Source organism: Berkeleyomyces rouxiae (assembly GCF_048999995.1).
Source record: "Berkeleyomyces rouxiae strain 22BRR77 chromosome Unknown BrBRR77_ptg000002l, whole genome shotgun sequence".
In the NCBI taxonomy this organism is placed as follows: domain Eukaryota; kingdom Fungi; phylum Ascomycota; class Sordariomycetes; order Microascales; family Ceratocystidaceae; genus Berkeleyomyces; species Berkeleyomyces rouxiae.
The window spans coordinates 1,101,872-1,129,648 of record NW_027396492.1 but is presented as its reverse complement, the minus strand read 5'-3'; the positions used below and the strand labels follow the sequence as shown (position 1 = coordinate 1,129,648).

At 51.0% G+C, this 27,777-nt stretch overlaps 8 protein-coding genes across 8 annotated transcripts; 3 read left to right on the top strand and 5 right to left on the bottom strand.

Moving 5' to 3' along the window:
* Nucleotides 1–497: 497 nt before the first annotated feature.
* On the bottom strand, nt 498–3,242 carry BROUX77_001863 (uncharacterized protein; the record flags this gene model as incomplete). The annotated part of the gene is made up of 1 exon (XM_073746339.1): nt 498–3,242. One exon carries the CDS (start codon nt 3,240–3,242, stop codon nt 498–500), a length of 2,745 nt encoding a protein of 914 aa, XP_073606945.1.
* Nucleotides 3,243–4,704: 1,462 nt separating this feature from the next.
* Nucleotides 4,705–7,563, bottom strand: BROUX77_001862 (uncharacterized protein; the record flags this gene model as incomplete). Its single annotated transcript, XM_073746338.1, has 4 exons — nt 4,705–7,072; nt 7,137–7,249; nt 7,338–7,404; nt 7,520–7,563. 4 exons carry the CDS (start codon nt 7,561–7,563, stop codon nt 4,705–4,707), a joined length of 2,592 nt encoding a protein of 863 aa, XP_073606944.1.
* Nucleotides 7,564–8,191: 628 nt separating this feature from the next.
* BROUX77_001861 (uncharacterized protein) lies at nt 8,192–9,181 on the top strand (the record flags this gene model as incomplete). Its single annotated transcript, XM_073746337.1, has 2 exons — nt 8,192–8,570; nt 8,673–9,181. 2 exons carry the CDS (start codon nt 8,192–8,194, stop codon nt 9,179–9,181), a joined length of 888 nt encoding a protein of 295 aa, XP_073606943.1.
* A 584-nt stretch (nt 9,182–9,765) lies between these two features.
* Nucleotides 9,766–16,714, bottom strand: BROUX77_001860 (uncharacterized protein; the record flags this gene model as incomplete). The annotated part of the gene is made up of 6 exons (XM_073746336.1): nt 9,766–9,962; nt 10,033–10,182; nt 10,243–15,006; nt 15,070–15,164; nt 15,250–15,606; nt 16,437–16,714. The coding sequence occupies 6 exons, from the start codon at nt 16,712–16,714 to the stop codon at nt 9,766–9,768; spliced, it is 5,841 nt and encodes a 1,946-aa protein (XP_073606942.1).
* Nucleotides 16,715–17,770: 1,056 nt separating this feature from the next.
* Nucleotides 17,771–18,131, top strand: BROUX77_001859 (uncharacterized protein; the record flags this gene model as incomplete). The annotated part of the gene is made up of 2 exons (XM_073746335.1): nt 17,771–18,007; nt 18,078–18,131. The coding sequence occupies 2 exons, from the start codon at nt 17,771–17,773 to the stop codon at nt 18,129–18,131; spliced, it is 291 nt and encodes a 96-aa protein (XP_073606941.1).
* Nucleotides 18,132–18,750: 619 nt separating this feature from the next.
* On the top strand, nt 18,751–19,806 carry BROUX77_001858 (uncharacterized protein; the record flags this gene model as incomplete). The annotated part of the gene is made up of 2 exons (XM_073746333.1): nt 18,751–19,034; nt 19,140–19,806. The coding sequence occupies 2 exons, from the start codon at nt 18,751–18,753 to the stop codon at nt 19,804–19,806; spliced, it is 951 nt and encodes a 316-aa protein (XP_073606940.1).
* A 614-nt stretch (nt 19,807–20,420) lies between these two features.
* BROUX77_001857 (uncharacterized protein) lies at nt 20,421–22,992 on the bottom strand (the record flags this gene model as incomplete). The annotated part of the gene is made up of 4 exons (XM_073746332.1): nt 20,421–22,194; nt 22,275–22,386; nt 22,461–22,611; nt 22,987–22,992. The coding sequence occupies 4 exons, from the start codon at nt 22,990–22,992 to the stop codon at nt 20,421–20,423; spliced, it is 2,043 nt and encodes a 680-aa protein (XP_073606939.1).
* Nucleotides 22,993–24,308: 1,316 nt separating this feature from the next.
* Nucleotides 24,309–27,259, bottom strand: BROUX77_001856 (uncharacterized protein; the record flags this gene model as incomplete). The annotated part of the gene is made up of 2 exons (XM_073746331.1): nt 24,309–24,593; nt 24,674–27,259. 2 exons carry the CDS (start codon nt 27,257–27,259, stop codon nt 24,309–24,311), a joined length of 2,871 nt encoding a protein of 956 aa, XP_073606938.1.
* Nucleotides 27,260–27,777: the final 518 nt, after the last annotated feature.

Genomic DNA, 27,777 nt, shown 5'->3' with positions numbered 1-27,777 from the left:
GACTCGGCTCTGCTCCAAAAAGGCAGGACTGCTTGTGTTGTGTTGTTGAATGGTTCAAAAGTCCTTAGTCAGTTTCTTCATCCATCTCCAATCTACTTTGTCGTTATTGTCAAGATCAAGAACTCTATTCCATTGCACAAGACTAGAAATGTGAATAAGAGATTCTGCTGAAAAGCACGCTCGCTTCTGACTTGCTATGAATAAATAATACAAAAAAAGGATAATTAAAAAAACCACCCGCTTTTTGCATGTGCTAAGAAAACATAAAAAATACTCTTGCTCTCCTGTCCTCAATTCGGCTTCATTCCTTGTTCCGCCTCTCACATACTCTGATCCACCCACACCAGCCTATGCCACAAGACAGCTACAATCCCTATCAAGAACCTCATCATAGCCAGCCCTAGACGCAGCACCTGAATGCCCACTACCAGTGCCACCACCCCTCTTCGCATCGAGCCTCTAGTAGCCTGCATAACAAGGGTGCTGCGCGCTGCAAGTCAATGCCCAGTGCCGAGGATCAGGTGCCGGTTGTTTCGGATGACCTGATTCAGCTTGGCCTCGGCCTTTTCTACTTCTCGCCGCGCAACCGCTAAAGCTTTCTCCGAGTCTTCGACACTCATTGGCGGCGGGCTCTGTAGCGACAAGCCACTGCGGTCGGCACTGAACGAGTTGCGCGCGTCATTTAGCGGTGATGCAGACGCTGACGTAGCAGGGTAGCCACCGACAGTAGAAGGGCTGCGGTGGTCTATTGGGGTTGCCATGGGCGAGGTTGTAAGGAACCCTGCTGTCTCATCCCCATTGAACCCAGAGGCCCCGTACATTTGCGTGGGTGGCACGTCGTAGTTGTAGATGAAGGGTGCAAGGGAATTCAAGCTAGCATCGGTCGCAGCGTCGCGCATGATGTGTGTTGACGACGGTGCCTGGCGGTCTAGCTGTAGGCGCGGCAGAACAAATTGGTTGATATAGGAAATGGCCTCGTCACGCTGAATCTTAGACACCGGATCGCGAACCTTACCGTCTGTTGCCTGCGGGAAAAAGCTGGGAGGGCCGTTGGGAACGGCGCGGTTGTTGACCAGAGTAAAGCCCTGCGAACCGCGCCGGTATAAGTCAAAAACAAAGGTGCGTGGATTGTGAAGGTCTGACGCTAACTTGCCCTGATAATACATGTACAGGTCCTCTTCTTCATGTGATAAGTTGCGAATAAAGTCTCCATTGGGCGTAATCAAAACCCGGCTTCCATCGCGGATCTTGCGTACTGCTTGCCCTTCGTAGAGTTGCTTTTTCTCCTCGGCAGTCAAGATGCTATTGGCCGTGTCTTCAAGCATATCAGCCTGTGCCTTGCTTGCGTTGCTGTTTTCTACACTTTCTTTGCCAGAGTCGCCAGGACTGGCGTCGGGAACTGTAAACACTTTTTCCACTTCGGCCTTGGTGTTGTCGCCACTGAGTGGCTTAAGGAAACTGAGTTTATCAGCCCTAGGTAGGCTATTTTTGGCTTGAAGCTCAGCAAATATTTCAGGCAGCGTAGGTTCCGAGGTATCAGGTGTAGGGGTTTGGCCCTTCTGGACTTCTGTAGACTTCTCAGTTTGGCTTGTAACTTCAGTCGCAGCCTGGTCAGCTGTGATAATGAGGGGCTCTTTCTTGGCCGCGACATCTTTGACCTGAACCCTCTCGGACTTTCCCTGTGTCTCGCCACTGGAGGAATTCTTCGTTGGCTTGACACTAAAGGCCGTAGAAGCAACTTCGTTGACTTTGTCCTTCTGACCTTTTAGTCCTTTGCCTTTCTTTCCTGCGGCTACTGCCTCATCCGAAGTCCTAGTAACGTTTCCAGGAGCACCAGAGACGGGGGCAACTAAAGATGACGTCTTGGGAGGGTTGGCTGTTCGTGAGTTCTGAACTTCAGACGATCCGTTTAATGTAGCCACAGCCACATTGTCAGCAGCAAAAGTATCATTTGTGTTTGTCTTGTCATCCGAGGAGACCGGGGTGGTGATATTTAGAGTGGCCCCCTTCTTTACAGGCGTTGGCTTTTCTTTCTTCTGCTTCTTCTTGCGGCCCATGATGGGTGCATGTGTTATCTCTTTATCTGGAGATAGCATGCTCTCAGTTGCCACTGTATCTACCTTCAGTTGGTCTTTACGCTGTTTGCGTTGCTGACTCTTGGTGGTGATACGAACCGGAGCCGTACCGACCCTGTTCGAGATCGGTGGGGGCGAGCTTGTGCGGGAGATTGAGATTGAACCCGAGACAATCGAGGCACTATCGCTAATGATCTCGCTATTGCTAGTGGGAGTAGAAGGTCGCTGAAGGTGAGAAGTAACCGAGCTTGGCGTCATTACAATTGGCGAGGCTAACGGCGCAGAGTCAGATTTATTCAATGTTGTGCCTGTAAGTCTAATGGATCTAGGGACAGCGCGAGTAGCAGGAGACGCTGGATGGATGGTCGTGGTTGACACTGAGCGAGTCATTACTGCTGGTGTTTCGATGGGAGTTGCCATCTTGATTGATGATGCTTTGCTTGGCGTGGGCACAGATGTGTTGAGAGAGAGAACGATAGGGCGCTTGGGTTTTGTGGCGCTCTCCACAAGGGACCTCTTGGGTGAGTTCGTAGCAAGTCCACGGGAAATATTGTTAGAGATGGGAGTGCGAACGTTGTGAGTCTTTCTTGAGTCCAAGGCGGGAAAATCTTCATCATGGAGGATTGATGTAGACACAGCTCGCATGGGAGGCTTGATATTCGGAGTACGTGGTGTTTGGGGAGCAACGGACTCGGCCGAGCTAGACGAGGCAGTCCCATCCTTCTTGCTTCTTTCTTCTACTTTGGCAGCGGCAGCGGCAATCTTGGCCAACGTGTTCGGTCGCTCTGGGGTTGCCGATAGCGTGCTAGTGGTCGAGCTCTTAGCATTCGTCCTGGGAGATGCCACCGGAGTCGATACAACAGTAACAGCTGTAGAAGGGTCAGGAGGAACTGTAGTTCCTGCAGCGTTAGGCTTGATGATGGGCGCGCTGGCTAAAAGAGTAGAAGGCTTCGCGCCAATAGGCGAAGTTGTGGACAGCTTTGAGCGAAGACCTAGGGGAGGGGGCGTCGGTCGGGTAGGGACAATACCCGGAGGGGCGGGAAGGCCAAGGCCTGGCGGAGGTTTAGGTGTCGCTGAAACGGGGGTGCCGTCGGAAGCTCCGACATCCCATGGCTCATCAGAGACAAGAGCATCGACATCATGGATTGCAGCATCCAGCTCTGGCATATCATTTTCTAAGAAACGAACAGCACGTTAGTAAGCTTTTTCGTATTAGATCGAGTGGCTGTGACGTCAGACTGCATGGTAAATGGTTCAGTGTCAGTGCTGAGCGAGAATGTGTGGGATAGGCCGACCGGGCTTTGGCGGCCGTGTAAAAGAGGCTCTGAGGCTCCGTAGGTAATTAGTATCCCCTGTGTATAAATGCTGTTCTCTCTTTAATTGTTTTTCCTTTCTTCCCTGACGACTGACTCCGGTAGAGCGCCCTTGCATATTATTTGCAAGGGGGGGCAGATAAGCGACACCAGTGCAGGAAAAGAAATATCAAATGCAAAGAAGGAAGTAGCGATAAGACCAGGTGGCCAGTGAATACATAATATGAAAGACAACGCATACAAGCAGAAGAATCAAATACAGGAATACAGCGAGGAGATTAGTCTTGGGCTGACTATGCACACCATAGCCATGATCGTCTTTTTTGTTGGCTTCTGTGTTGTAGATGTTGTGGGTGTATTTGAAAACAGGGACGGGGAGGCTATTGGCCACAGCCATGTTGAGAAAGGGGATCGTAGTATATTGATCCAGAGAAAAAAAATGAAACAAAGATAGAAGAATCAAGCACAGCTCAAGCTACCTGCAAAAGGGAGTGGCGAGAACAGACTGGTGAAGTTAACATACATGAAGACCAAACAAAGTGTTCCTGGAGACTATAATGACTTGCCATGAACTAGAACTTACGCCAAGTTTGATACAAGTCAGGCCAAGATCACCCGAGTTGTCAAGTTTGGTGTAGTTGACAGCACATGTGGCCAAACAGACTTCCAGAAACGTCTGATGTCCATGATTCCCCGTCCTGAATACCCAGCGCTCCCCAAAATGATGACCCATGTATACTTTTCCAACGATTCGTACTCGTCGTCATCGTCGTGAAGAAGAGAGAAAGGAGTTCCAGAAGGAGTGGCGAAGAGATAAATGGGTAAAAAAGTAGAAAAGGTGGTCGTGATAGAAGAGGTAATCTCTCCACTCGTAAGAGGCTGGCCGGGGTAAGTTGAATTATCAGTGAGGATCAAAGGCGCAGCTCCAGTCATGAAACCACGAATAGAGAGCGCTTTCGAGGAGTCGGAAGTAGACGATGTAGCGTAGGGAGGTTGGAAAGTAAGAGACTTCAAGACATGACGAAAATGAAAAAAGAAAAACGCCATGACCATACACACACCGGTGATGGTATTGGTGTGTGAATGCCAACCCAGACCGTGAAACGTAGAAAAACAGGCATTTGAACAAAGAACAAAACTAGCATAAAAAGGGAAGACAGCGGCTATTAAGAACAAACAAAAAAACAAAAACAACAGGGAATTAAAAAAAGCACATCAAGAAGTCGTACCCAAATCACCGGTCCGACTGTGGGGAAGAAAGGTCGATCGAGGGAGAACATCATGGACGTCAGCAGGTAGTGTTTGGCCATGGCTGTTTACCAGCGGGTACCATAGCCAGTGTTGTATACCATGTTCGGGTTGTATGTGCCCTGGTTCTGGCCGCTGCTAAAAATGCCCTGACCAACACCCGCGCTGCCGATGCCACCAACTCCAACTCCAGCATTGCTCTGGGTCTGGTGCTGTTGCATTCTAGCTTGCAGAATGCTTGGGTCTGCAAGATCGACTAAGCCACTCCCCCCAGAGGAGGAAGTGTTAGCATGTCTGTGCTTCTTTCCCTTCTTCTTCTGCTGTTTGGGGCCAAAGTCCTGAAAGCCAGCTGAAGCACCAATTTGTTGTTGATGTTGCTGGTTGCCATAGAGCGATGCCAGGAGGCCAGAAGCTGAAGCTGAAGCAGGAGCGGTAATGGAGGATAGTGGAAGGGTCGAAGTGGGAGTGATAGATAGGGAGGTAGGGGGGTACTGGTTGGAGAAGAGAGAAGTGAGGTACTCACGCTTGCCGGCTTGGACTTGAGCCTGAGCCTGGGCCTGGGCTTGAGCCTGATTATTAGTCCGGTCACGCAGAATCGTCTGCAGAAGGACGTCGTTAGTCTCGCGGGGAGCGGCAAAGCCTGAATTTCCAAAGGCAGGACCCTGGCCGAACATATTCGGGGGAGTCGCCGTGGACTTGAGGCCAGGAGGAGGTCCAGAAACAGAAGCAGGATAGTACGGGCTGTTCTGGTGCTGGAAAGCCGTTTGCTGGGCGATGGATCTCTGGGCCAGCAGACGGGGGTTAGTGGCGAGTTGGGAAGTGTTGCTGTCAGCCCCGAAGTTGAGTCGCGAGGATTGGCGGTTGTGAGAAGGCAAAGGGAACATTGAACCAGCGTTAGCGAGACCGGAAGCGCTCTGATCACTGAGTGCGCTCTGGCTGCGGATGAAAAGCTGCTGCTGGGGCGTCAGCGACCGGCCGCCAACAACGCCCACAGGGGTTGAAGACTGGACACCAAAGTTGCTACCAATGGCCGAGCCAAACTGAGTTTCACTGCGAATAGCCTGATTGCTAGCTTGGCGTTGACTATACCCATCACGAAGAGTTTCGCCATCTTCCGGTTCACCGCCAAGTGCATGGCTCCCGCTGCTTTCGGGCTCAGCTTCGGTAGTCTCTTGCGCTTCAACAACGGGAGGTTCTTGAACAATGGTATTACGGGTTTCTTCGACCTCCCGCATACGTTGACGCTTCTCGCCGCCTCTTGAATCAAACATAGGAGGATGCATTTCCAGTCCAGTAAAGTCCTGAGCAGAAAGTTCTTTAAACGACCATGAGGCATCAAGGTCCTTCACTATCCGGATACGAGCCTTCATCTCCTCATTTTCGGCCTTAGCAGAAGGTGGCGCGGGGGCTTCGGGCTGAACTTCTTCAATAGGCTTGGGTGGTGAAGCAGGTGGCGGCGGTAGGCCAGTTTGGTCTGGGGACTCTTGGGCAGAAGTGTTTGACGACGAGGCAGCGGTTGGAGAGGGCTGGACAGCACTCTTTCCTTTCCCTTTATCGGGAGTAGCAGAGACGACAGTAGTTCCAGTGGGGGGAGGACCATCCACATTAGTAGACTTCTCAATTTGTTGGGGTTGATCCTCGGAGGTCGCAGGCAAGGAGGTGGCCAGTGCGGGGCTTGACGTAGTCGTGGCATGGTTCCCTCTGGGGCTCCGCTGTTGGTTTCTAGCCCAATTAGCTGTTAATGGTAAAGCAGAACCATCAGATCCATGGTCGGCTCCACCATCTTTGCTTGAGGTGCGAGCCATAGGCTGTGAAGCAGAAAGAGACTGAAGAGTTCGCATCACTGGCGTGCTTCGGGAGCCAGTGCCAGAGGAAGAAGAGCCACTTGTGGTGTTTGTGAACGGACGTTGAGTGTGTAAACTGTTCATCGAAGATAGGTCTTGTCGTGTATAGCTGTCCTCTTCGTCGCCCTTTTCGTGCAAGAACATGCATACACGGTTGGTGCATGGTTCATAACGCAACCAAGCAGAGCAGTACTTAGTGGTGCCAAGTTGGGCCTTCAGAACTCGATCACCATTATGTGATCCATTAACAGCGTTGATGCAGCGGTTAGCCTCTTCGGGTTTCTCAAAGGTAACGTAAATTCCAAGCGACTGGTTCTGGCCATCCGATGTTTTCCGATTACTAATGGAGATCTTTTGAATCGCGCCATACTGTCCGAAGAACTCAGGCTTGCGCAGGGTCTTGAGCAACTCGTCCTCACGCACGGTAGGGGTGAGACCGGTCACATAAACCAAGTTCTTCTGGACAACTCGGACGCCCACTAGACTCCTGCGGCTTTCTTTCTCGGCCTCCCGCTTTTGGGATTCTCGCTGTCGCTGTTCGTGAACTCGGCGCTTTTGGCTCTTGGTAATGTTGGCTTTAAAAAGGGCCTCCCTAAAAAAGAGTAATCGGATTAGTTTTGGGTACTGTACTTGGATGTGGAAGAACAGTGACATACTCCTCCTGAGTGACCAGCTTATACTTGATTGTCTTGTCATCGTAGGGTCGGCGGCAAGCGGGACACAGGCCGTTCATGTTATTACGGATGTTATTGAAGCAGAACTGGCACACCTAGTGAAGAGGAACGCAGCAGAGTTAGCAGACAAACTCCAAATTGGGCCGCTAGTGATGCGAAAATATGACGAATACAAAAACGTACCTGATAGCCGCAGGGGCATGGGTGGAAGCTGCGATCGGAAAGGTCGAACTCTTCGATGCATAGGGGGCTATATTTCGATGTCAGCAGAGAGGACAGGCATACGAGGGGGCTAAACTTAATCGGCCACCAAGGAGCTACTCGTTATTTTGATCGTGGAATTTGAACAAGTTATGTACACATACCAGGTGTCTTCCTCCTCGTCGATAAAAGAATCTTGGGGTGCCATGTTGTCGACTGTGTGGCAATCAAAGGGTGCAATGTGAGTAGCAGATGCTAATTTGGATAAAATAAAAGATGATGAATATCAACAAGAAGATTGGACAGCAGGTTTAATAGGGGCGATGTTGATGCAATTATCAAGTGGAAACAAGTCTGTAAGTTATGGTGACAATATGACGGATGTCGGTTGGTAAGAAGGGGGAAAAAGCTGAGGAAAGGCTGTCGAACTGTCAAACACGTTTGAAGGTCGAGAATTGCCTGGCCATGCCTTGAGCGAGAGCTGCAAAGAGCACGTTTTAAGTGGGGTTCCCGATGATTACCCGATTTCAGTCGCACGTGATCTGCTCCGACGACTTCCCGGAACCGCCTGTTATGGGGATACATGCCATTAAGTGCTACTCCACACGCACTATGAAGTACCTTGGTATTATAGCCAATGGCAACACCGCTGAATCTACTTTGAAAGTCTGAATCCTGAGTCGCACGAGACGGTCATCCAGCATTGAGCTATATCTAGCGAGCTAGAATCGAATAGCTCCAATTGATCCGGGCAAGACAAGTCCCGTGTACCTAACCATCTCCACCATACTATCGGTCATCTGGCCGTTCGATCTGTTAACAAAACCTCAGTCACAATGGCCTCGCGGCTTTCTCGGAGCAGAGGCGTGGTTACAGCCCTTCAGCCTGCCAGGTTACAACAGCTTCAGCACACGCATCAACACTCGATCACTGCCCTGCGATGCCTCTCTACCACGTCTACCCAGCATGTAGCCATGCCCAGTGATACCCCGAACATGCGGCACGCTAAGCGTGCGCCTCCCTCGACTACCCTTCACGCCCCCATTGTCAACCCGGCCGACAAGTATGCCACCAAGGCCGACAACCTACACAAGTACGGCGCCTGGGTTATGGGCTGCCTGCCCAAGTACGTGCAGCAGTTCTCCGTGTGGAAGGATGAGCTCACCATATACATTGCCCCGGCTGGTGTAATCCCCGTCTTCACGTTCCTGAAGTGTGAGTCCTCCAAACGAGCCAGTCTCCAGTCATCACCGAGCTCTCCCCGCTTGGTGTGAGCCTACAAAAACTAACCGGCTGATGCTTTTCAATTGCCTTCAGACAATACCTCGGCCGAGTTCACCCAGCTCAGCCTCCTTACGGCCAATGACTTCCCTACTCGTGATCAGCGCTTCGAGGTCGTCTACAACCTGCTCAGCGTGCGGTACAACTCGCGGATTCGCGTCAAGACCTACTGCGACGAAGTGACTCCCGTTCCCAGCGTAACGCCCATCTACGATGGTGCAAACTGGTACGAACGCGAGACGTACGACATGTTCGGCATCATCTTCTCTGGCCACCCTGACCTGCGCCGCATCATGACCGACTACGGTTTTGAAGGCCACCCGCTGCGCAAGGACTTCCCTCTGACTGGTTACACTGAGGTCCGCTATGATGAGGAAAAGAAGCGCATTGTCTACGAACCTCTCGAGCTCACTCAGGCCTTCCGGAATTTCGAGGGTGGTACTACGGCCTGGGAGCCTGTTGGTCCCGGTGTTGACCATAGACCTGACACTTTCAAGCTGCCAACCCCCAAGCCTGAGGAGAAGAAGGAGGACCCCAAGAAATAAATGACCAGACATCTGGCCAGTACCAACAGCAGCAGTACCAGCAAATACAGTTGCGCATATATCCAAGCGCAAAAAAGACACTAGCAGTAAACAGAATACACTACATTTATGCTTCACTCAACAAGACCCTTGGCGTAGAAATATGTTTTGAAAAACATGAACAACTCTAAAGTCCTGATAGGAATAGCAACTGTGTAATTACAATTTAGCTGACAAAAACTGTAGAAATACTGAGCAAATTCGACCAAAAAGAAAAATGATCAAGATGAAAGACGGAGAGGGTTAGTGTCGATGAAGAATTATCATGAAAAACCAACTAATGATTAGCTACAGAGCCAACTTTACCAGGCCCGTAGTAAAGTTGAAATAAGTCACGCCAATCACGGCAAAAGGTCGCGCTGAATACAGAGAGAAGGAAAAATCCAGAATCGAAGAAGAAAAAGGTAAAACCTCCAGAATGATAACATGGGAGGAGTGGGAATAGTACAGAAAAACAAAGATGGGAGAGAGTAGAGAGAACCACCACATGGAAATAGGAAAGTGCTAAGATATAAACGCGGGTCTAATATGGGCAGGGGAAACGTTTAGGACAAGTGAAATGCGCCTTGGCCTTCCTTGATTGCAGTCATGAGCTGCTTACGCATGATCTCCAAGCTACTATAGTCGGGCAGTTTGAGGTAGTTGACGCACGTCATCACACTTGGCAGATAGTCATCAGGGGTGTGAGGCGCCTCACTGGGCCTACAAACCACAGTGAACATGGGCTTGAGTGCCTTGAAGCCTATAAGGAGAGATGCGTTAATGGTCTGGACACAGATGTCATCATCACAGAGGGAAATATAGAATCTTACCTCCAATCGGCAACTTGGGGCTTCCAGTCGTGAACTGCAGAAAGTCGCGACGCTCTGAGGCATTTAGATCGCTCATAATCTGAAGAAGATTTTTGATGCTTCTGCTGTCCATGTTGAAACCATGATCGGCCTTAATTGAATCCATGAGTGCTGAAGAGAAACGTTAGCAGACAAAATGGTTAAATAGCGATTAATGAGACATATACTTACTTTCAAGAGACCAATCCTCGTCAACACGGCCAAAAAGCGTTACCAGCTCGTCGGGAGTGAAGGCATTTAATGCGGAGTAAGGGAAAACAGTGGTGAACCCTGATCGGAACGAGTCAATCTGGCGACGAACTCCAGATCCAAGCGTCATGTGAATCACACAGTCAAGGTACTGCTCAACGTTCATGATGGTCACCCGAGTCTGGGGGCCATTTGGAATCAATTCAACCTCGGGGAAGCCAGGAAGGGTGAAATCGAGGCAGAGATCATCAATTTGGCAACCATCGACTATGATGTTCTCCACATCAGTAACCTTTTGAGCTGGAGAACGAGCGGCATCCTCTTCAATCTCTTTCTTTGCAAGGGTAAACTTCTTGATGAGCTTAAGAGATCTAGCCAAAGCAGGGTCTACGCTTTTAACAGCACCCAGAGATGGACGCACGCCAGAAATCATTGAACCTTCCCCTATTCGGAAAAATATCGGGTTGAAGTTAATATCAATGAGCCGGGAGTCCAACATGGACCGTGCAACAAACTTGCCCAGCATGGCAAACAGGTGCAGAATACGGCGTCCATTGGGTGCCTCTGCTTCGGCATCACCCATGGGACGGGGGAACAAGCCGGTGGGCCCGGCGACATATTCATCATCAGTTGAATCAACCTCTCGCCATAACGTGAGCTTCTTCCTTGCAAACTCCCTGCTGATAGTAGCGTAAAATTCCAGAGTAGGGCCCAAACCGGTGCCTACTTCCTCGAAGTACTCTACCTCTAAGATACTTTGGCCAGCACCATACAGGTTCATGACTTTCAGCGCAGACTCAAAAATCTTCGCTCGGCCAATGCGTACCTTTTGCCTCTGCAGGCGACCCAAGAACTGAAGCTCATTGCGAGAACGATTATCGTCGCCTGGTTGGGCATTCTGCCATCTTGTCATAGATCGTGCATAGCCAAATGAGGTTGACTGAACGAAAAGATGCCGAGTCTCAAAGGGGAACAGGAAGGGATAGCATCGAGCCAAGTCTTCCACCCAACTTGGGAGGTAGTTGCTGGCGACAATCAATGGCTCTTCAAGCTGACGGTTGAGTTTGGCGGTAAGCTTGGTGTTGACGAAGTGAGTCAACGGTTCAACATTCAGGTGAATAATGTTGGTGTTTTCCGTCATCACATCCTCAATGTTGGAGTTCATATCGTGAAGAATGCGCAGCAAACGAAGAACAGATGCTGTAACAGGATGCTGTGTCAAAGATGCAGGGATTACCGTCATACCCGAGCTATCGGGTGGGCTATCGGCGGAGGCTAGCTGTGCTGATGGTGATTCTGCAGGGGCGGGCCCGGGAACTTTGCGATATTTTATTTCATGAATAGTAGACCAAAAGTGACGGCCGTTAGTTTCTTCTTTAGAGTTGAAATCATACATGGCGTGGAAGACAGTGTTATCGTTACTGATGGGCTTTCCATCAACCAGGAACTCAATGTGCCATTCAGCCGGTTCAGATGATGCAGAGGCAGAAGTTGGCCGGGCTACTTTATGCGAAGAGGTTGAGGTGTTTGGCGCACTGGTGGGAGATATTCCATCTTCCTCAGAATTAGGGTCATTGAACAAAGAAGAATCTTCCTGTCTATTTGACACAGCTGTCGTATCCGTAGTTTCGTCACGAGTGTCGTCATCATCTGTAGAACGAGAAAGAGCCGCGGCAAGAGCATCGGCCTCGATCTCGGACTCGCTTCTTTCTTCCTCACACCCAAAGGGATTGTGCGCAAGGTCATCATTTTCTGCCGATCTGGTTGAAGGTGTATCTGTGGCGTTGGCAGGCAGACGGGATGGCTGTCTAGCCTTGCCCTTGGAACCGCTAGCAGCGTCTGTAGCGCTGGGGGGTTGACTGGAGCGCATCCATTTTTGCCTTTTGGGCAATGAACCAGGAGGGGGCGGAAGTGGGCCAGGTGGGAGGCTTGAGTTCATGGTTTCACCTAGAGGAGGGATTTGACGGTTCGGTGTAGGCGGCACAAGGGTTCCCGAGTTCTTAATAGCATCTAGCATGTCTCGCGTAATGGGAATGTAGCGACCAAGGCGATCCTCAACATCAGGTGTCTTAATGCGAGGGCGTAGATAGTCAGCTAGCGACTGGAAAGATGCAATGGCATGAATGTAAACCATCATATTACGATAGGCTTTGGGGACATTCGAGTCATCGTCTGCTACAAGCTTCAATTGGATTTGTTTGGCTAGGAAGGAAGCCGAGCTGCTCTGACTCCCATCAAAGGGTCCCCTCTGCATAGTAGTAATATCGAAGTGCTCAGAGCGACTCAAGACATCCTGGAGCTTGTTGACCATGCAGCTAAAAGGTGTGGCTGAGCTATCGGACTTAGAACTGAAGCTGCTATCCATGAAAACTTCGAGGAATGTGGCCTGAGCATTACGTGCCAAGTCTTCATCTGGATTGCTGAAGATGTTCAACAGGGCTCTAATTAGACCAGAAGCGAGAATTTCGGCACTTGTGACACTTTCCAAAACATCGCCATCAAAGTACTTGGCAAGGCGAATAAAAATTACCTTTCCGACCTCAGGTGACTTGTCTGTGGCAGTGTGATGAAGGAAGTACGCCTCAAGCTCGTTAGATAGATCGGTCAGCAAATTGAGAATCTTCAAAGCCTTTTTCTTCATTTGCTTGCTTTGTTTTTCGGTCTCATGAATTTTCAAAAATTCAGTGGCAACAGATTGAATCTCAGCTTGTGACGAACGTAAAACCCCACTGAAGGGTGCAGGACTACTGGTAGAGCCTCGCGAGCCAGGGGAATCTGAGCCATCATCATCTTCATCGATATTGTCTTCGCGGCCATGATGTGAATCGTCATTTTCAGTATCGTTCTCATGGTCTTCTTCCTCCGATGTTTCGGCCTCACTAAGAGCGGCTTCGGGGCCAGAAGTTTGGTCTTCGTGGCTGTCGACTTCGCTTTTGGCCTCGTCGTCTTCGAATTCCTCTGCTGCCGGTAAAAACTGGTCATCAGAAGCCTCTGATTGATCGTCAGTAGCAGGCGCGGGTTCTTCTACCTCTTCAATCCCCGCCACATTCATATTTGCAAGCTTTGTAATTTCTGAAATTACCCCCTCGCGATATAATTGGTAGCGATAGACGTCTCCAAGTCTACTGAGTAGTAGTTCGCTACTTTCCAAAGCCGAAAGGACGAGGCTATGGTGATCTTGCTGGGAAAAAATAGATGCCAGGAAAGAAGCATAAGAAACAGAGGCTAGTGTCTCCAGGAGAATACCCTTGTCCAGATTGGACAACATCTTGATATGAGCTGACATTACACGTTGACGTACGTTAAGATTAACCGTACTAGCAAAAGCATCTGTCAGTGTAGGAAACAGAATAAGGGCAAAACGGCGAACCGCAGGTTGACAGTCCTTGAGCAACTTTATGCGCTTTTCATTCTTATCCGCGTGATCGGGACTTTCCAATGCGAGGTAGGGGTTCCGAGAAGGTTTCCTGTCACCGCGGATTAACTCGCTGGGTAGGAGCTCGCATATTACATTGAGTGCTTCAATAATCTGCTCACGCGGACGGCGAATAAGTGCCTGCATAATGACGATGCCGTCGAGCTTGGGAAGTGCATTCTCAGTCTCGGCGGGAGGAGAAACACCGGTGAGCACCTGGTACAAGGTTTCCACAATGTTTAGTTTGAAGAGCTCCGCAGCGAGTAAAGGACTAGCACGAGCGGTGTGAGAGAGGACTCGAAGGAACTGGGTGTGAATACTAGAGCTGATTAAATTGGTAGTACCGGGTACCAACAAGCGAAGGATAGCTCGGAGCAGATCCACGGTGACCAGCTCTTCCAGTTTGTCCGACTGGTACTTGAAACTTTCAACAATACCCGACACGCACAAAGAGGCTTGTTCTACCACACGCTGGTCGCTGCTCGAGAGGACGTCAAGAAGCTTTGGCATGCAGTCCCTCACCACAGAAAATGACCCCTGTGGGATGTTTTTACAACAGTTGGCAGCCGTAGTCACAGCAGTTCTCTGGGTGCTGGTAGCAAAAAAGTCCAAATAGGAAAGACAGGCTGTCAATCCCCCTTCACGAACAATAACACCTGGATACTCTTGGGAAATCTTTTCCAAAGTGCTAAGCGATTGTTCTGCAACATCAATGAAGGAAATCTCAAGGAGTTTGCTGCAAAGAACTGGAACCGCACCGCCATAGACAACATTGCCAACGGTGCCTGGCATGACCTCCATCAGATTAGCCAAGCACCGGCAGGCCAAAAGCATGATCTCAGGTGAGTTTTCAGGTTGCATGAGCTTGATCAGCTCGTGAACAAGAGCGTCCGGTGAGAATTGGGACTGTAGGTTGTCTTCGGAGGATACGAGCAAGAACTGAGACAACTCCTGGAGGGCAGTGTGCTGCATGAATTCATCTCCTTGACGAAGACTGTTGATGATATCTCGGATGTGACTACTCATGCCAGACGCCATCATTCCCGTCAAGGCTCTTAGTGTCTGGGATAATGTTGCGTTGTCATATTCACCAAACGGATCATCCTCGTCGTCATCATCATCATCATCATCGTACCTGTGGTGACGATTGTGCACCTCGTCATCATCCTCATCATTTTCGTCGCTTTCGTCATCGTGGGGATCATTGGGGTCGTGATCGTCATTAGATTGCGATCTGGCGGAGTCTTCAACGCCACTCATAGCAGTATCTTGATCAGAGGAGGTGGATGCATCTTTGGCTTGGCGGGGGGAACTTGAAGAGGCAGAATGTTCTATGTTGCCAAGTTAGTATGTATAACCTTGATCTCTCTATGGGAATAAATGACATGATGTACCTTGGAACTCTCTAGATATGCTCTTTTTCTTGTTTCGGCTATATTTTCTTGTCGGTACGGTAGGCGAAGACATGGTTGTATCTTCGTTATCGCGCCTATAAAATACAATGAAAGAGGTACGAGTTAGTATAGCATATTTTCCGGCAGTAGATTCAATATCAAGCAACGCCGACAACATACTCTTGATTGGCCATGTTAGCGGTATGATTTCGCCGCGAGCGAGAATGTAATAATGAGGAAGTGTCGACTGTAGAGTTTTCGGGTGAAGCGTCAGTGGCCTTGCGACGTTTGCTTTGTCTAGCAGCAGTGGGCGACGACAGAGGCGGCTTCGTTGTTGAATCGGGGTTTTGACTCTTTCTTTTGCGAGCAGAAGATGATGCCGGGAGTTGGTTTGACTCAGTTATGTCGATCCCCGGAGTTGTGGTGGTGGTCGTCGTAGTGCCGTAGGCGGTCGAGTTGGATGTTGGTGAGATATGGGACGAAGGCTGGGTTGCAGCAGCTCTGCTCGCGGCTTGACGAGCTGATGATCTAGTAACTCTAGGCATGGTCAGTACCACAGATGATGGGCGGCATGCGACGATAGAATCACAGGCGGACGGTGCGCGGGCAATTCAAAGGTCGGGCATTCCTTCAAAAAGCAAAGTTGAATGAGCGACTCGCAAAGAGAAGAAAAGAAATTGAGAACGTGGGACAACAAGAAGGTCAAAGGTAGCTGTGGTTTGGGGATTTTTCGGGCAATGGAGACTAAATATAACGAAGAGGGAAGGTCCGCAAAAAGTGAACAAGAGGCCGTGGATGAGGTTGGAGCAGGCTGTGGTGATGCTGATGATGATGTTGATGGAGAAATGAAGGAGAAGAAACAGGGCCTAGCATAGTTTCTGTAGGGAAAACAAATATGAAGTGTGCAGGTAGGCCAAGCCAGGCTCTGGGACATGTGCATGTTATAGGGAAGCCGTCAGATTTGCAGGGATCATAACAGCAGTAAAGAGCCCCAAACAGGCAAAAGTCGGACTGAAGATAGGGAAGCGGCCCACTGAAATCAGTGGGTTTTGTTTAGACTTTCAGTGAGGTGGAGGCCGATGACTAAACGTGGAGTGGATGGCCCTCCACGCCTTAGGGTAGGGTGCAGGCAAATATGAAGATGGGGTTGTGATCATGTTGTAGTGATACATGATTACGATATCGGACGAGCAATAGGGGAGAGGCACATATAGGCGGAGAATGGGTTCTCAGGCGGAGAAAGACATGAGATGAAAAGACGAGTGAACTTCAGGCAGTGGCGAGGGGATAGTCACAACACAAAGAAAAACTGCACAAACAACGCACGTGAAGCGGAGTAAACGGGATACGAGGAAAGCCTAACATACCTCGGAGTGAATTCAGGAGCAGTGTCGGGACTCACGATTGACGGACGGAGTGGGTCCAGCGACCGTATAGGCCAGTCAACGTCGGATGTGTGTGCAGCTGCGGCCGGTGCAGCAGACAAATGTGGTAGCGGGTATGTTTGCGTATGTGTATCGGTACCGGCGGCGGCGGCAGGGGCAGTAGGCTGGCCTTGACGTCGGGATCGGGATTGGTAATAGGGCTGTTGTTGGGAAGACGGGCCAGGCTCGCGAGTTTCGTTTCGTGATCTTCGATTTGCCATGAATTACGCCATCAGGCGGAAAGGCCGCAGGCCGCAACTTTCAGCGCGGAGCTGCGGAATAAGGGCGATCGATAGCGATAGCGATAGCAATAGCAACAGTGGTAGTCCTTTCTAGACGGACGGCCTCGCGGACAAACGGCGGGGTAGCTAAGGCGAGCAAGATAGCGGTCAACGGGGAGCAGCGGGTACACTGGAAAGCAAAAGCTTCGACGGCAGGAAGATAGAGACGATCAAGTCAACCGTTCGGAAGTATAGTATAGGATGAAGTTTTCAGATGACTTTTGAGCAGCGAGAGTGGAATGAATACGAGGCGGGAAAAGGTTGGATAAGGCAAGGGAGCAGGTGGCACAAATGTTGCCGGATGATGGCTCCTGGTGTCGGTATGACAGAAAGACAAGCTAAGGCGCACGTATGTGGCTTTGACAGGCCGTGTCGGCTTTTGCTGGGCGACGAATCAGAAGGCTGGGCAACAAAAAGGGCGAAGATTATAGAGTGCAGAGAACAAAGAGCAGCGAATATAGCTGGATGCAGCCCAGGGGTGCGGTGTATGGAGATCGAGGCCCCGCGATACAGGCAATCAGTTAGTCGGGGAGTAAATCAACGACGAGATGACGAGCATCGGTAGTTCAAATACAGCAGGTCGATGTCCACTTAAATGGATAGCAATTTACAGGCACAGCCAATCTGGGGCTTCTCGCTAATAGGTGGATGGGCAAATGGCCAGAGTATGAGTGGTCTGGGGCTGAAGCTAGAGCCAGCCTGCGTGAAGCGCGGGTTGGGCGCGGATTTATGACTGGTGGAAAATAATCTTTGTCTAGGGTGTATAACATAATGACTAACTAGGGTTAGCCTTTAGATCATGTAACTTCACGTCAAGGCCGCTTCCTAATCGGGAGTTTGGTTCTAAGCTAACCGCACACAACCTCATTTGGTCGTCAACGAAGCAGCCACCGAGCAACTAGGCAGTTGCGGCAACGATGTAAACTGAATTTTTCCAATCAATGGGCAGTCATGTTTTTTTCCTCTGAACATACCCGCTTACACACACTCGCCACAATGACTTCGCCTGGACTTGCAATGGCCATCGGCCTAATCGCCCTCTCACTCTGCATGGTTGGCCTTGGTTTTGCCGCCAAGTCTATCGTCAAGAAGATGTTGCGTAGATGTGCCAAAGAAGCGACATTCGATGGGGCAGTGGCAGATTCTGTGCCCCGGGGAGCTAGCGATGAAGAAAACCAGCTCGACTCGGTTCGAGGCGCGGCCAACAACAGCGTGGAAAAGACCACCTCAAAGGTACCTATGAGTTCGCAATGCAAAGATTTGGTAAAATATTTAATCAGATGCTGATGCTTTGACCATGCAGATCTCGCGTGCTGATACTGTAGTGGATGGCAATGCAACTATGAAGTCCGAATAGCGACGGGCTTCATCGGCAAAGTCAGTCCGCACTACGCGAACCAGAGCGTCTAAACGGAAATCACGCTCTGCTATGCATAATAAGTCTGGGAAAGCTACTCCGGTAACAAGAAACAAATCGGACAGAGCGAAGCTGCCTTTGGAAGATGTTGGCTACCACACACATGTTGGAAACTGGAGGCCTGAGGCAGTCGAGTCTTGCGCCAGATCTGGGACTTCCAGACGGTCATCATCGAGAATGTCTATATCCTCCATCGCGAATAGTTTCTCCAGCCAGTCACTGACGTCTTGCAGTATTTCTGGAACGACTGGCCACTAAGATCTACATGTCGTGCATGTAGGTTGTCCAGCGCCGCACCTGTTGTGGCGCAACTTGTGGGGCATTATTTTGTCCAACGCTGCGCCACATAAAAACACCACCCTTGCAACGGAACCACTTTTGACGACATTGCCGCCATCAGTGGCAATCTGCAATCTACCCCAGCCAAAATCCCAAAGCTTCCATCTATTGCTAGTCCACAAGACAAGTCAAGAGAGACGTTTCGAGCCCAGATAGAACCTACAACTCATCAGTCCGCTTCTACCTTCTCCTAAACAGCTTTCCTATTGTCTCTACCATCATGGCTCCCAGGCCAGCTCTCTGCGTCGCACAGCGCGCATTAATCAATGGCTCACCGGCCTCCATCACCACTAGCTTCCCTTCACGCCGTCTTCTAAGCTCAGCCCGACCGTTGATGCAGACAGGCAGCAACGGCAGTGACCAGCCCCGCACTACGCATTTCGGTTTCCAAACTGTGCGTGAGGAGGAGAAAGAAAAAAAGGTGGCTGGTGTGTTTACTAGCGTCGCCGAGTCGTACGATCGCATGAACGACCTAATGTCGTTTGGGTGGCATCGCGTGTGGAAGTGAGTTACTACTCTTTACCTATTTCTAAGTTCCAGCTAGTAGTGCATGCTGTCGCTTTCTATATCTGTCAATCGGCCTTCACTAACATCCGTCTCCTCTACCAGAGATTACTTTGTCTCGACCCTCTCGCCGGGCCTGATGCCTTCGCAACCCGCCACACCACTGCGCTTGCTCGATATTGCCGGTGGAACAGGCGACATTGCCTTCCGCCTGCTGCATCAAGCCATTGACATTCACGGCCACACAGACGTGCAGCTGACCATCAGCGACATCAACCCTGACATGCTTGCCGTTGGCGAGCAGCGCGCGCGCGCCACGTTGCCGCCTGCGCATCTGGATAGCCTGCGGTTCCTGACTGCCAACGCACAGCAGCTGCCGCTGCAGATCGCTGACAACAGCATTGACCTATACACGGTGTCGTTTGGCATCCGCAACTTCACAGACATCCCGGCGGCTCTGCGCGAGGCGCACCGTGTGCTCAAGCCTGGTGGTGTTTTTGCTTGCCTCGAGTTTTCGTCAGCTGAGAAGTGGCCGCTGTTCAATGCACTGTATAAGCGTTGGTCTTTCTCGGGTATCCCGCTAATTGGCCAAGTTGTTGCTGGCGACCGTGATAGCTACCAGTACTTGGTGGAGAGCATCGAGCGCTTCCCAAAACAGGAAAAGTTCAAGAACATGATTCTTGATGCTGGCTTCACCGTGTCTGGTAAGGGTTACGAGGATCTGACGATGGGTGTCGCCTCTATCCACAAGGGCATCAAGCCGCTGCGGTAAAGACTTAAAAGCGGGATGTTAGAGTGACGCGAGATATGGATTGGAACAGAGCTGGTAACTGGTAGTTGTGTAACACTCATTGTCAAAGGGTGTGGGTTCAAAGGGATTTCATGGACCTGTGTATATTAGTGAAAAGGTATGGATTTAGATGAGAGGACAATGTCTGAACTGGAGTAGGATTGCTGGCCATAAGAGTAGATCACAGCCGCGATGGGTATCTGGACAGCCTAACATCCACAAGAATAGAGTCATGAGGAAAAAGAAAATGGATCGATTCAATACAAGACCACATCCCCAATTTATTTTCCCATTTGATGTCTAGAAGACGACAAGCAAGATCCCTCGCGAGTAGACAGGTAAATAAAGACTTTCAAAATCGACGACAAGTAAGAGATAAATACCGTGGCATCATAAACGAAGAAGGTACTAAGTGGACACAAACCCAGGAGCATAATAGAAGGAAACTAAGAGACAAAAAAAGGTATTCAGCCAGGTAGATACAAGCAAAAATAAGAGAAAGAAAATATTGAATAGACACAAAAAAGAACTCCACCGTTTCCTGTATGCCAACGTGCCAAAAAGAAGAAGTAGAAGAAGAAGAAAAAAAAAAAGGCCTACGACTCATTTGGCGTAGGTGACGTAGCACCGCCCTCCTTGAAACCACCGCCACCTCCACGGCGTCCACCGCGATGTCCCCTATCACCACCGCCCCGACCACCACCGCTGCCACGCTGGCCTCCGCGCGAACCGCCCGAGCGGCGCGTGTTGGACTCGGAGTCGCTGGCACCAGCACCGCCGGCCGAGCGGTAGCCGCTCTCGCGGCCGCCGGGGCCTATACTGTTGCGGCTGCTGCCCCAAGTGCCAGCGCCGCCACGGTTACCATAGGTCTTGTTGTTGGTGCTCTCGCGGTGCTGGAAGATGCGCACCAGCGGGCGCGAGCGGTCCTCGGACGTGCGGCTCTTGTAGTCGTCGGACAGGCGCGCCATGGCGCCGTCGCGGTCGTCGGTTGTCTTGAACTGCACAACCTTGTTGAGGTTGCCCCACTTTTCAATCTTGACGACCTTGGAGTGGTCTTCGGGAGCGAGGAGCTCGAGCACTTGTTCATCGCTGTTTACATTCATGATGAAAAGACCAATGATGTCCTGCGGCGCAGGCTTGGGAGTCGCCGACGTGCCTTCTGGCACAGGGGTATGCGAGGGAGGCCGTTCAGTATCCTTGGGCCCCTTTGCACGTTCGAGTTGGGGGGTCCCGGGCTTAGCGTCGGAGGCAGCGTAGGACTGTGGGGGCTGAGAGGGCAAAGGCACGGCAGCAGGAATGGGAGTAGGGGTCTTGGCAGGAAGGGCAGGGCTAGCAGCACTGGCAGCAGGAGCAGAAGCAGCGGCGGGACTACTGGCAGAAACAGCAGCGGCAGCCAGATTCTGCTTGGAACCACGATGGGAGAAGTTAAATCCCTGCGCCTTCATCTCGGTACCGATCCGACCCTCCTGGATTTCCAGGACCAACCAGCCAAAAGCAGCATCGGCAAGATTGAAGTTCCACATGTTCTTGAAAGCGCTTTCGTCGACCTGGCCAAGAGCAGGGGATGCGCTAGACTGGCCGCCAAAGGGATTGCCACCGGCTGCCGTGGAGGGCATCTTCTCAACAATGGCCAAGGCATTACGCAAGAGGTTCTGTTGAGCCTCGTTCTGTTGAATTGCGGGTTCAACCTCACCCTTGACAGTCTCCCAAACATCGTTGAAGGAAGCCTTGGAGGCAGCAAGCTTTCCGCGGTAGTGGTCCAGGGTAGGATTGACGCTGAATTCGTTGTAGGAAGAGCCGTAGCGGAAGTGCAGGCCAGCAGAGATGGAAAAGTCGGCCTTGAGAGTAACAGAGAGCTGGTTGAGGATACCTTCACGCGCGGGCGAAGCGTGGGTTACAAATACACGGGTCTCGGTCGGGTCATAGACACGGTGGGCAGTGTCAATGAGCTCTCCCATTTGCAGGAGCGTAGTCCACATTGTGCCCTGGCCACCGGCAATGGTTGTGCGGCCTTCTCCGTTGTCGAAGAGCTTGTGCATGACAACAGCGCCACCTAGGCCTAGCAGACGCAGCTTTACGCCACCCAGCTCGAGAAGTCTCGACCGAGCCTCGTCAATAATGTGCAGATTAGGCACCTTGTATTCACCGGAGCGGAACTTTTCCAGTACGCGGACATCCTCGCATGCACCCCAGACAGTGTAGACGGGGACATCCAATTTGAAGTTCCCAGCAATGAGGTCAGGGAGCTGGGAAAGCGGCAATTGCTCGGGCTTGAAGCGGCTCTTGACTGTTCCCGGGCCACCGGTTTGCAGGTTCTTCTTTACGGCATCAGTGATGAGAGGTGAATACTGTGCAACATGCTTCAATGTCCTGCGGGGAGAAAGCGGAGTCAGCGTCGACGGTTCATTGGACAGGCATTGTCGGAGCAGCTACATAGGTGGAATACTTACTTTTCGGCGATTCGTTCGAGCGAAGTGTCATCGTAGAAACCAAAATCACCACTGTGGATAATGTGGTCGGCGCGAGCTTGTTTGGCCAAGGCATTGAGCGAGCGCAGATTGCCTGAAGAGCGATGCCAAGTTGAAAAATTAGAATGGGCGCAAGAACTAAGAGTTACATATCAATGCCGAACTTACCGCGCACATCAGCGATGCACAGGATTCTAAAGGGGCCTGTATGGATCACACGGCCTTGGTTGGGGAGAAGCGGAGCAGCACCCGGGGGGAGGGCGGCCTGAGGGGTGGGTGTGCCGTTGGGAATGTACCCGGCATTGTTGTATGAGCGCGACTAGAATCAGTAGCGGGTTAGTTTACGAGCCATCAGTAAGTGGCAGCTAGAAGATGCGAGGACGTTTTGGATGTCGCGTGAGATGCTGTAAAAGTGGGCACAGGAGAGAGAGAGAGGGAGGCCGTTCGACAAGGCTTGACCACGGGAGAGTAGCTCGTCTTGTCTGGGTGGGCAAGCATTGCAAGCAAAACGAGGCTCTTGAGACGGTGAAAACACACTTTTCTCACCAGTCTCCAGCCATCGAATCAGTTCCCTCTTCTCGCAAGCCTGCTACAATGTAGCCACGAGCGTGCGCCGCGAGCTCTTTCCCACGAGACGCCGCTAAGTCTCCAGCACCTTCTGCGCCATTCCTGGACGCTAACAAATGGGACTTACGGCCATGCTTCGGGTTATGTCGAGGAGCGGCCGGTATTAATGAGACGGGGCGGGACGAGACCAGAGAGGGGAGAATGAAACGGGGGACGGCGGAGGACGACGCAAAAGACAGCAAATCAAAGGTCAAAGGCCAATGGTCAATGTCAAAGCTGCAGCGGCAGAGCTCGAGAAGGCGAGATAAAGCGAGGTGGTGCGGAAGGTGGTCGACAAGTTCAGATGAAGAGGAGCACTGTCGCGAGAGACTGGGCAAGTCGGGTCGGGCTTGTCTGTCCTGTGTTGAGTCGTGTCGTGTTGGCAATTTGCAGTTGGGAGAAGGAGCACGCCGTAAGAGTAAGAAAGAGTGCGGGTGAGATCAAGGGTGTGGACAAAAGTTAGGGTTTAGCAGCACTAGCGAAGATGAGCCAAAAAGCTTGGGTCAGCAGAGAAGAAACAGCTAGAAGCTCAGCAAGGAGAGAAGCGTGAGAAAGACAGGGTGCTTCTTGGGCAGAAAAAAAAAAAGACGAGAAGAAGATGCAAAGAAGAAAAAAAAAGACCTTTTGCTCTGACCCCGGTTGGGCTGAAAAGAAGAGACCAACTAGAAGCCTGGAAAAAGAATCCCAACCCAAAACTTCACCCCATTGCCACACCAATACACCAATGCTGCTGCTAACTAACGGGCGGGGCTGCCAGCCCGTAGAACAGAACAGAGATGACTAGTTAGTGGAAGTGCCCTACTAAACTGAGCCTGAACCCACTGAAGATGTAGCAGGGTCTTCTTCCCTATTGAACTCTGAATGCTCCCCTTCACCACCCCAAGTCAACTTACCCCTGAGACGACATCCGGCCTAGCCCCTCTCCGCTGTGCAGGTATCACCACAACCAAACAAGCATAGCGAGTTTATGTATGTGGTACACACGCACACATTTCCCCCCTCAATTAGTCAACTAGTGATAGCAAACACCTGGCCAAACAACAAAGTTCTTATAAATAACTAACTCTATGACTAGTACAAGTACCACTATGCAAACAAAAAAAAGACAAGAAAAAGGGAGTCCCAGACGCTTTCTTCCCAAATCTGCCGCAGCTTTCGCTTCATTAGTACTTTTGCGAGCATCTCTCCATCTGAATTCAATGTGGCCTGCCCAAACAAGGAAAAGAGACTGTAATAAGAGAGAAGAAGGAGGAGAAGGAGGAGAAGAAGAATAAGAAGAAGAAGAAGAAGAAGAAAAAAAAAATGCTAGAATAATACAAGAAAAAAAACGCACACAAGAGAAAAAAAGGGACTCTTCTGACAAGACCAAAAACAAGAACCTAAGAAAAAAAACTCACTTCCGCGCCCATCTCACCACATCTGACTTTGTCCTTTATCTGTCTGTTGGTGGTATTCGCCGTTACGGCGTTGGTCTTGCTGATATTGTTGCTGCTGGCCGTTGTAGTAGTCTTTTTGATTATAATAACCATTACCATTCGCCTGCTGGTATTGCTGCTGCTGCTGCTGCTGCTGTTGCTGATAATGCTGGTGTTGTTGGTGTTGATTATGTTGCTGGCCTTGCGCCTGATCTCCGCGGTCGTAGTTGTATCCTTCCTCTATGTATTCGGCGGCTTCCTCAATATAGTCATTCTCAGTCTGTTTAACCAAACCCCATGTTAGTATGTGTTTGCTTACTCATTGGCAGCCTGTTTTCCCTAAATAAGAAAGAAACTGACCTGATCGTAATCATAAGGATATCCATTCACGTCCTGTTCATCAGGGTGGCCGTGTTGCTGTTGCTGCTCGCGCAGCTGCTGTTCTGCGAGATACTGTTGCTCTTGCTCCTTGCGCCGTCGCTCTTCTTCTAGCCGCCTCTGTTGCGGTGAGAGCGGCACCTGCATCGTTGGGTTCATGGCTTGGACAATGGCAAGGTAGTTATACATGAAGTTGCTGAGGAGAACCTGGCTGTGTAGGGGCCGTCGTGGGTGGGCAAGCTTGATGTGAGCCATGCGATAGATTGCACGTTCTTCAATCAGCGGGAAGCGAGACCAAGGGTAGTCGACATCCGGTTTTAGAGGCTTGAATATAATCTCCTCCGATACCTTGAGGTGGTGGCCCTTTTTGCTGCCGCCGCTCTCTCTGTCACCCTTCTTTTTGCTACCACCGAAAATGGATGAAAAGATTCCGTCCTTCTTGGTGTCTGACTTGACGCGATAGTGCTTCTTGTCTTCCAAGGGCTTGTTCTCGGGGCTGTCACGGTCCAAGACTGCGCTCTCGCGGCTGTTGCTTCGGCTGTGGCCGCCGTCAATTGAGGTTTGAAGAACATCAAGTCGTACATTGTCGTGAGTTTTGTCGCTAGCACTTTGTTTTGACTTGTGCTTCTTCGCCTCTTCCTCCTTTCTTTTCTTTTCCTTGTCATCACTACCAGACTTGAACCATTTCCACCCTGCTGAGCGTGTTGAAGATATGCTTGCCGTATCATCGTCCTTTTTAGACTTTTTGTCTAGCTTACGCTGGTCTTCAGCAGCTGGAGTAGAGACTGGATGACTAGGCTTGACAGCAGAACCTGCGGGACCAGTAGCAGTGGTTTGGGGGCCCTGTTTTGACGTAGGCAAATGCGGCGATTGTTGCTGTTGCCGTTGAGCATACTGTTGCTGATCGTCTCGGTGAACCGGCTTTTGGGTTTGCGGCTGTTGTTGTGGTTGTCGTGATTGGGGAGTCCGGCCACTGAGGGAGGCCCATTTACTAGGCTTCGATTCTTTGGGAGCTGGTACTGCCTGCGGCTGAGAGACCGGTGTACTTTGTTTTTGTTGCTGCTGTTGTTGCGCAAGTTGTTGTTGGTAATGTTGCTGCTGTTGCTGCTGAAGGAGTATCTGTTGTTGCTGCTGCTGTTGTTGTTGATTCTGCTTCGATGTTGGTTGCGGCTGCTCCAAGGATTTCTTCGGCGCTAGAGATTCAGCAGGCTGAGGCTCTTGGTTGTCGTCGGCAAGGGTGGCAATGATTTGAGGAACTGGCGGTTGGGGGTCCGACGAAGGCGAGGAGAGAGAGTGGGGATCTATTTCAGCCGATGTTGTAATGTCTTCTTCCTCCTGTATCGTGTCATTGGACGCTAGCAAGTCTTCGGGCATGTTGGGCTGTCGCCGAAGTGATCGGTTAGGTCGTGAGAAATTGTCTGGCACGAGAATGGGCTCGGTCGAGGATCGAGTGATGGTAGGCATTGGTGGAATTTCATCTGGGCTGATGGGATGGCCTGCCTCATCAAACTGTCTGGTAGCAGCTATCCGTTTTGATAGACCCGATCTATCGCCTCTGACGGAGCCACCTTTGCGGTATTGTGTGCGGGTAGAGCGCTTGAGACCCTTTCTACCCGGGCCCTTGGCAAGTACAGGCTTATCATCGGGGTCTCCATCGGTCGGCTCCGCTTCCATGGAAAGCTTTCTTAAAGCATTTGGCGCATCGTTGACAAGATCGTCAAGGGGGATGGAGCCGCTGTAGGAGCGTTCCCTTGGCAGAGATTCACCGTCATCCTGAGAGTGAACACTACTTGCTGAGGAATCCACTTGTCGTGACAGCATCGACTTTCTCCGTTGAAGGCTACCTGGTGAACTGAGGGTTGTATCGAGAGACGTAGAAGAGTCGCCAGATCGCCTCTTGATCGAGCGCACCCTGTCTTCAATAAAGGTTTTGAACTCTCCGGGGGCTAGTTCAGGATGCACACGAGCAGGAACCCAGAGCAAGCGGGAAGGGTCTCCTTCGTCGTCGTCGCCGGTGGGTGCTATAGACGGCATTGCAACTAGAGACATGCCGTTGTACGGGAGCATATCGGGGTCGGATGAATTGCTGACGTCCATGGACATCCGGCGCAAGGCCTGGAGATTGCTAAGCTCCTGAGCAATATCATTGGCGTTGTCAAACTTATTACCATCGCGAACGTCCTTGAGCGAGATGCTGGGTGAAGTAGGCGACATTATGTTTCCGGCTGAGGTCGAAGTCGTCAAGCCGGGTGCCAGACGGGGGGTTGTGGGCTGGTTCTTTTTGGGTGAGGCGGAGCATGATTCGATTATGGATCGCCGAGGGTCGTCACTGTCGGGGATTGCTAGGGGACTTCGGCGATGTAGTTCGTCCAAAGTAGACGGCATGAAGCTCAACGGTCGGGGGCCATCGGCAGCAGAATCCTCATCTTCGCTTCCGTAGAGCGTAGATATGGCCTCTGTCACATGATGACTGGGGTCGGAAATGGACAGTTGGGCGCCGTGACCGCGAGGCCCACGACGGTTGAAATTGGCGCCAACATCGCTATAAAAGTGAGACGACGTCTGCATGGTAGAAAGTTGCCCAGTGTTAGCAAGCAATGTGGGTGTGTCTGGAGGGGTAAAGGGTTGATGTGTGAGTTGAGTGGCACACAACTGAAGATTAAGATGGATGCTTCTGTTACATGTGCCATGGCAGGACTAAAAGGAAGGAAGGGTGGGCCTTGGTGGCATGGCCATACAGGCAACGCAAGGAGTGTTTAACGGGAAACATGTGCGCGAGAGGCATTGCATACAAGCTGTGTTCAGTCGCTTCGACATTCTCTCGACACACAATCCCTTTTTTTCTATTCCCGGCGAGACAAAGAAAGCGGGCGCCCGTGTACCACACCACCTGGGCTGGCCTAACAAGCCGGCAGGGGGAAGCGGGCAAGATAGAGGGGAGACAATATAAGGCCATACACAACATACCATAGTCTACATGAGCTGGAGGGCCAACTCTCTCAGAGCCGCCACTTGCCAAAAGTCGAAATGCCAGGCTAGGGTTGAGCACACCAGGACAGGAACTCGAGGGCGGATGGCAGGCAAGG